We start from the raw sequence: 8,471 nt of genomic DNA, 5'->3' as shown, positions 1-8,471 counted from the left end.
ATGTCTACCCCCAATAGGACTAAAATGCACTAAAATATACTATATGGGATGTGATTAGTTGTCAATTCTTCATACTTGAGTTATATGTTATCAAAACCATTGTTATTTATTCGTTTCGACCTATTTCTTTAAAAGTAATATTTCTCCATATTTGGTCATTTTTCAAACCAAGTAATTATCTTTTTATAACATAAATTATTTTTTCAATAAACAAAAGTACATAAAAATTAAACACACAAAGCATATGTATTATGTTTGTAGAAGGAATATAAGTAGCTATTGTTATTGTTTGGACATTATTATTTTAAGGAGCTTACCCTTGGTGATGAATACGCCTAGGGTACATAATGTGAGATAAGCGTGGCTTTGCATGCAGATGCAATAGATTTGGGAGAGAGAATTCATCAGTTTCAGAGAAGTCTATGTTTGTGATTCCTGGTAGTAAGGTCCATGAAAACCCTTGTAGAAGTATTGCAAATAGCATCATTAAGTGCCGAGTGAGTTACCAGTCACCCTTTCCTCCTTGTTGAGATATGATTCAAAGTATTCAAAATTCAGATATGATTTAAAGGAGTTGAGATATGATTCAAAGTATTCCAACTACCGAGGTTTTAGAAGATTGTTAGTAGATTTGAATTTATCTAGATTTTTATAATTTACTCTTTTGGATTAGTGTATAAGCCTATAGATATTGGAATTGTGTAACTCTTTAATTATTGGGTGAGAAAACAATAATAAAGCAATGCAGCTTCGATCTATTCCTATTTCTTTTAATATCTTTTTCCCCAACAAATTTGGTATCAGAGCCAAGTTCATGTCAACATGAGGGTGAGTGATTATTTTTTTTTTCACATGATGAAGACCTTGTTCAGATCGCAGGAGCTATGGGACTTGGTGGAGCACGAGTTTATTGATGTATTAGAACCCACAATATAAGAAAAGGATAGACTAAGAGAAACCAGGAAAAATGATGCCAAGGCTCTATTCATTATTGAGCAAGCCGTTCATGAGACTATTTTTTTCACCAATTGCAGCAACAACCACATTAAAGCAAGCATGGTTTATTCTACATAAGGAGTTTCTAGGACATACCTCATATCATTGAGTTTTCGTATAACCCCATCAAATAGCTTGATTTGTACTGCCCCGATTCTCATCATCTTGCAAGTACTATCATTGCCCATATAGACAACTCCACCATTGAACTTTTTGAAGTCCAAAAACATTTCTCTTGGGACACATATGATAGGAGCACCCAGAATCAAGAATCCATTCATTGGTTTGGCTGACTGATAGGGAGATTTTCTAGGCATCATCTGTATCCGTGTCGTCATCTCTAACCACATTGGACTTCGACCCCTTCTCTTTTAAGATCGGACAATCTTTCTTCCAATGGTCTTTCTGTCGACAATATGCACACTCATTTTTATCAAGTTTTCTCCAATTATCATATCTACCTCTCGACTCTCCACATTCGTTCCTTTTCCAAGTAGAAGTACTTCCATGAGTAGTGAGAACATTTGAGCTAGAGCCTTGATATGTCTCATTTTCCTTCTTTCCCATCTCATGCATTTGAAACATCTTCAAAATCAATATTAGTGATTCCATGTAGTAGGGTTGTTACTAAAAACTCGTAGGATTCCGGCAAAGAATTTAATAACAACGCCTTGTCCTCGCCATCAATCTTAACATCAAGATTGACCAAATCAGTGATGATTTTGTTAAAATCATCCAAATGCTCAGCCATTGAGATACCTTCATTGTAGTCAAAACGGAAGAGTTTCTTCTTCAAATAGAGTTTATTTTTCACACTCTTTTTCATATATTTCGCCTCAAGCTTGTCCCATAATTCTTTCGCCATGGTAACCTTCATAAATGGATATTTCTGATCCTTGCCAAGACAGGATCGAATAATTCCACAGGCTTGCCGATTTAATTTCGTCCATTCTGCTTCTGTCATGTCTTCAGGCATCTCCTCTTGGAGAGAAACATCGAGGTCTTGCATGACCAGCACATCGCTAACTTCGCCTCGCCAAACACCAAAATTATTGATTCCATCAAATTTCTCTACTTCGAGATTGGAACTCCACAATCTCGATCCACGCCGTGATGATTCTACCATTTGCAATAATTAATCTGGATGTAACTAAAAACACAATTCTTGAAAATTGATTTTCAAGAGAATAAACACGATTGTGAGCATGTCTAGTGGTCGATGAGGCCAAAACTTTCATAATACCCCAAATACCACAACAAGGCTCTGATACCACTTGTTGTGCGCCGAAAGCGGAACAGATGTACTCACAACACCAATATGTCACTCAAGAAATATAATGTGACACACAAAACTTGATGTTTTCAACCGCAGAAACAATGACATTATATTGCCTTTTGTTGAACCTAAAAATATCAACAAATCTAATTCTAGAGAATAGGACCTTATGACAATTTACAACATCAGTATCATGACAATTTACAACATCAGTATCAGTATTAACAATAGGATTGATTTCATCGACATTAGATTAAAAGTTTAAGTTTCTGTCTAAAATGTACATAAATTTTAAATTTAGTGTAAAGTGAGAATATTTACTAAAATCACCCACCTAAATAGTGGAGAAATTCTCTCTCTCTAACCATCAAACAAATTATAAACTATATAAAAACAACCATCAAGAAACACCAATAAATGGATATAAGATATTTGGCTATAATAAAATAGTAAATATGACACCCATTGGAAGACAAATATTTAGATATTTGCCTTCATCGTTCAATATGATATATCCTCAAGCATACAAGATAAGTTGCCTATAATAAAAGGGTCAAATATGATATATATGATAAATTATAATTCGTCCCGAAATTTAATGTTTGAGAACATTACTTACCGTGATTTAAGCTTGGATCTCTGCAACTGATAGCAATGATTTTACATTTTCATCTTTGAGTGAATTGAGAACATAAAAAATGTAGTCATTCACCTCAAATTTTTCATCTTTCCAGCTTTCAACTCTTTCAACTCGTCGTATTCATTTACAAAAGATAGAAATATGGTAAATACAGATAATTTGAAACAACAAAAGAAAATAATAATAAAGTATAATTGGGAACAACAATAAAACAAAAAAGAATAATAATAAAGTATAATTTGGAACAACAATAAAACAAAATAATAATAAATGAATACAATGTATTTGCAAATATGGTAGTCCTTAATATTACCTTATAAGTCAACTATCCTTACCCTATATTCAAGTGTGACTTCCTATAAATTGGATGAATTCATCCACCGAGATAGCGCAAGAGAAAGACAGCCATGGATGCCTTCTTTGTGCTTCTATGTATGTCTTTCATTTTTGTTATGTTCTCTCAATGTTATTACCGCAAAACAAAGCATTCAAATGGGGAAGCAGCTAAGCTCCCACCAGGCCCTAAGCCATGGCCTCTTGTGGGCTGCCTCCCAGCAATGTTGACCACCAACATGCCAACCTACAAATGGATCCATGCAGTAATGAAGCAATTCAACACTGAAATTGCATGCATACGTCTTGGAAGTTCTTACATAATCCCTGTGTCTTCTCCAGAGATCGCTCTTGAGTTTCTTAAAACAAATGATTCTATCTTTGCATCACGTTCTTGTATTTCCAACACCGTTGGTATGTTAACTCATGGATATCTCACCACCGCCCTTTCACCGATGGGAGAACAATGGAGGAAGATGAGAAGAATTCTTACATCAGAGATATTCAATCCATCAACTCTCCATCGAATGCTTGGCCATAGAAACACCGAGGCTGATACTCTTTTACGCTATGTATTTAGCCAAACAAGTAATAGAGATGGAGGAGTGGTTAATATTAGAAGCATAACACAACATTATTGTGGTAACATAATGAGAAGAATGATATTCAATAAAAGATACTATGCCCAAGGAAGAGAAGATGGAGGGCCAACTTTTGAAGAGGAAGAGCATAATCAAGCATTATTCACAATGATTGAGTATATTTATGCATTTTCTATATCGGATTTCGTACCTTGGTTGAAGCCATTTGATTTAGATGGACATCAGAAAGTTATGAAGAAAGCTTTGAATATCGTTCAAAAGTATGATGAACCCATTATAGACGAGAGAGTTCAAAGATGGAAAGATGGGAAAATGGAAGGGGTGAAGGACGACATTCTTGATATCCTCATTTCACTCAAAGATAACAATGCAAAACCATTACTATCTGTCGCAGAGATTAAAGCTCAAATCACGGTAAGCAATGTTTTCAAACATTAAATTTTTTATTTTAGACACAAACTTAAATTTTTAATCTAACATTAATCTAATATTGATGATCGATAATAGGAGTTACAAATCGCAGCAATAGATAATCCATCAAATATTGTTGAATGGGCAATGGCAGAGTTAATGAATCAACCAAAAATTCTCCAAAAAGCGATGGAAGAATTGGACAAAGTAATTGGAAGAGAAAGGGTTGTTGAAGAATCTGATATCCCAAATCTCAAGTACCTCACAGCTTGCATTAGAGAAACATTTCGAATTCATCAATTTTCGCCTTTCAACCTTCCTCATGTCTCAAACTCTGACATCATTATAGCTGGTTACTTCATCCCAAAAGGCAGTGAAGTGTTGCTTAGCCGTATAGGTCTTGGCCGAAACCCAAGGACTTGGGAGAATCCAATGAAGTTTAATCCAGAGCGTCACTTGAATGATACGACAACGGAATTGGGATTATTAGAACCCAACCTGCGATTCATTACCTTCAGTAGAGGGAGAAGAGGGTGCCTTGGTAGCTCACTCGGCACTACCATTACTATGATGCTATTTGCAAGACTTCTACAAGGCTTTTCGTGGAGCTTACTGCCAGGAATCACAAAAGTAGACTTCTCCGATGCTGATGAACTCTCTCTCCCAAAGCCATTGCATTTGCATGCAAAGCCACGCTTATCTCATGTTATGTACCCTACGCTTATTCATCATCAAGGGTAAGCTTGTTAAAACAATCATGTCTCAAGAATAATAATGGCTACTTTTATATATTTTTTAGGTGATGTGATGTGACACCCGAGTAAAAGAAGGATATATGAATGAACCGAAACCACATTATCGAAAAATTTGAAACCTGATTTTTTTTTTCTTTAAAGTCGAACCTCTAAGAAGGAAGATTGTCCCCCTCTAAAAAAGATTAAGATATTACTGTTCCATCACACGAAGTGAAACATATGCAAAAATAATTGAAATTATTGAGAGAGAAAATTGATTTTGAACTCAAAATTTTTCAAATTGTAATAATTTATTTATTTTTGTCACGTTGGACCCTATATAACCTTAAATAAGTTGTAACAACCAAAACTAGATTTAGTCATCAGTTTTTGGGAAGTGAGAAATTAGACTCAAATATAAAAGGGAGGTTCTTTGTCTTGTTGAGTCACAAAAATTGTTCCATTTCATCCCATTGAGATAGGTTAGAGCTATTTAGATACATTTGCTGATGGTTTTAGCTCAACTTCTCGATTGATTTGGATTGAATTTGATATTTTTGGACCCTTTCGAGGCCCATTAATCCGCTTTAGGTCTAATATGTTTAGACCCTTTTACACCATTTTCGACACTCAAGTAGTGATTTCTGACACTTTTGGAGTCGTTTTTGGGAATGGTGCAAGGTAGCACAGTTGATAACAAAGTTACGTTCTCACCAAAGATGATATATAATAGAACACTAAGTCACTTGTTAGATCTTATGTTGGAGGAGATTTCCTGCACTAAAATGACAAATCAGTCAAGCTTTAGGTTTCATTCATAAATTGTCACGACGCAAATTTTTACAATGAGTTGTGACTCAAAAACGACAATGTGAATGCAATGTGTATGCTTGAAAAACTTGAAAAGACGTCTATACAAAAATCATATATTTCAAAAGAAGAAAGTTTTAATACAATGTCAAATCGTGATTAGTTTTGACAATGAAGATGCATGAAAGTTTGTGAAAAGTAAAAAGACAAGACTGACGCCCCGGAACACGCTTTTCTCTGTGGCCATCCACGTATCTCAAACACGCTCTCTCTTGACCTGTAACATCAAACACCTGACAAGGAAAATGAATATGGATGAGTATAAAAATTATACTCACTAAGTTACCTATTTGTAGGCTCTTATCACGTTCTAGGCATAATAGATTTTCACCGGCTTCTTATTGACTCTAGGACGTCTTGTTCTAATCCTATCATTGACTCAAAGCTTTCTTCAAAATGTTCTGATGTCCATCTAAATCAAATGGCTTCAACCAAGGCATGAAATCCGATATAGAAAATGCGTGAACATGCCTAATAATTGTGAACAATGCTTGATCTTGCTCTTCTTCTTCAAAAGTTGGCCCTCCATCTTCTCTCCCTTTGCCATAGTATCTTTGATTGAATAACATTCTTCTCATTATGTTACCACAATAATGTTGCGTTATGCTTCTAACATTAACCACACCTCCACCTATATTATACTTTGCTAAGTTTGAGATTTAAATAAATGAAATTGAAAGTTTATTTTATTTTATAAATGGATTAAATGTTAAGAGAATAAATAAATAAATATGTTTTTTCTAAAAATAAAAGAGAAAAAATTGTAAACTTATTAATGAAAAAGTTAAAAAGTTGTGGGCTAGTATGAATGTACAAATTCAAATGCACCTTTGGACTTCGGCTTAGCTTCAGCTGAGTTTTGGCACGTTTTTGCAACTCCAAACGTTTTATTCAGCTTGGTTTATCTGTAACAACCTAAGTCCACCGTTAGTAGATATTGTCTGCTTTGACCCATTATGTATCGCCGTCTTCTATGGAAAGGTTTCCACGCCCTTGTAAAGAATGTTTCGTTCTCCTCTTCTCAACCAAGGTAAGATTTCACATTATCAATTTTAGACCATTTTCTACCATTTTTAATCCTCTTGCACCCAATTTTAAAGTTTTCCCAAGCATTTTTAGTTAATTTAAGTTTCTTTTAGCTACAATTTTAATTAGTTGATATCATGAATTGTATATTATGCTCTAACTCGATGTCGTGGGTCTGCATAGGTTAAACTGGATTTAGATGAACAAATCTAAGCTAGTTTCAAAGATAATTAGTAACTCCGGCTTAGGCCAAATAAGTAACTCTATTACTAGCTTGATTGGATGAATTATTTGAAGCATGAACGGTGCGTGCCTTGTGGCCTCTGCACATCTCGTGCTTTCTAATTGATTTATGTCTATTTATTATGTTATGTCATTCAAAGTTATGGATAAAAATAGATCATAGTCTAAGTGTAAGTCTAATGATCTTTGTCTATGTAATGTTTTGTTAAAAGATTTTCAGTAAATTATCCATAATAGTTCCATTGATTTGATAAGATTCCTAATTATGGTAAAGATTATATACTTTTGTCGATTCTACTTTTTTCATATTTTTAGAAACGACTTTATTATTCAAGTGTGAAAGACAGGTCATTATCGTGAAATTTGAATTCATTTTTTAATTCTAAAATAATAGTTAGTGGGAGAATTCAAATTTTAACGTTTTTAGTTGAAGACATTGAGTAACGTGACCATAAATGGAAGAGAAATAGATAGATAGATATATTAAACTCCCAAAGTTGTTTTTGGGACGGAAATGCAACTGCCCACAGTTGAGTTCGCCAAATAAGTACGTAATTTGTTTTTTTAAAGTCTAATACGTAATTTATTTTGAATAAGATTTGTGAAACATATTCAAAATAATTGAAATTATTTGAGAGAGAAGAAATTAATTTTTAACCCAAAATTTGTTCGATTGTAATAAGATATATATATATTTTTTATGTTAGATTGGACCTATAAACTTAAATAAGTTTAACCGCCAAAATGGAACAAGTTAAATTTAGAAAGTGGGAAATTAGACTCTAAAATGGTGGAGTTGTCTAGAATACACTTTTGTATGGCTCAAGCTCCACTTGGATTTAGCTTGACTTTGATATTTTTGGACCCTTTTAATGCCCGTTGATCCGACTCAGGTCTAATATATAGTTATTTTTTTAGCTAATTTAAATTATTTGGAGTCAAAATAATTTGAGAGTAAGCATTATACAATCAAGTTATTTCTAGAAAAAAATAGGAATTTTTTTAAGAGTTGAGTCGTTCATGTAACGACAGGGAAAAAAAAAATTTGTGCGATCGTTGGAAAATGCATGAGAATTCTAGCTAGGTGCCGGAATTCTCGCGCCTAGCTCGATATCACACCCACCCGATGCTCCCGCTTCGTCCAAACGATCCCACGAACGTCTGCTACCCTCAAGGAAGCCACCTGCAAGAAAAGAGGGTGAGGAACACAAAGAAAACCGTTAAGAATGAGAAATAGAAGTGGGATAAAAAAGTGCAATGTTGATTAATGTTCACAACGTTTTAAATAGGATACAAGCTACCCACTAATACCTAACAATGAGGGAAAATATAAACTAACT

At 34.2% G+C, this 8,471-nt stretch overlaps 1 protein-coding gene across 1 annotated transcript; it reads left to right on the top strand.

The window, feature by feature from the left end:
* Positions 1–3,320: 3,320 nt before the first annotated feature.
* Positions 3,321–5,014, top strand: LOC111780439 (tryptophan N-monooxygenase CYP79A68). Its single transcript, XM_023660857.2, has 2 exons — positions 3,321–4,261; positions 4,355–5,014. The coding sequence occupies exons 1-2, from the start codon at positions 3,347–3,349 to the stop codon at positions 4,997–4,999; spliced, it is 1,560 nt and encodes a 519-aa protein (XP_023516625.2). The 5' UTR covers positions 3,321–3,346; the 3' UTR covers positions 5,000–5,014.
* The last annotated feature ends 3,457 nt before the right edge of the window (positions 5,015–8,471 follow it).

Source organism: Cucurbita pepo, chromosome 18 (assembly GCF_057944985.1).
Source record: "Cucurbita pepo subsp. pepo isolate OVF chromosome 18, ASM5794498v1, whole genome shotgun sequence".
In the NCBI taxonomy this organism is placed as follows: domain Eukaryota; kingdom Viridiplantae; phylum Streptophyta; class Magnoliopsida; order Cucurbitales; family Cucurbitaceae; genus Cucurbita; species Cucurbita pepo.
The sequence above is the reverse complement of the archived record's forward strand: the minus strand, read 5'-3'. Positions and strand labels throughout refer to the sequence as shown.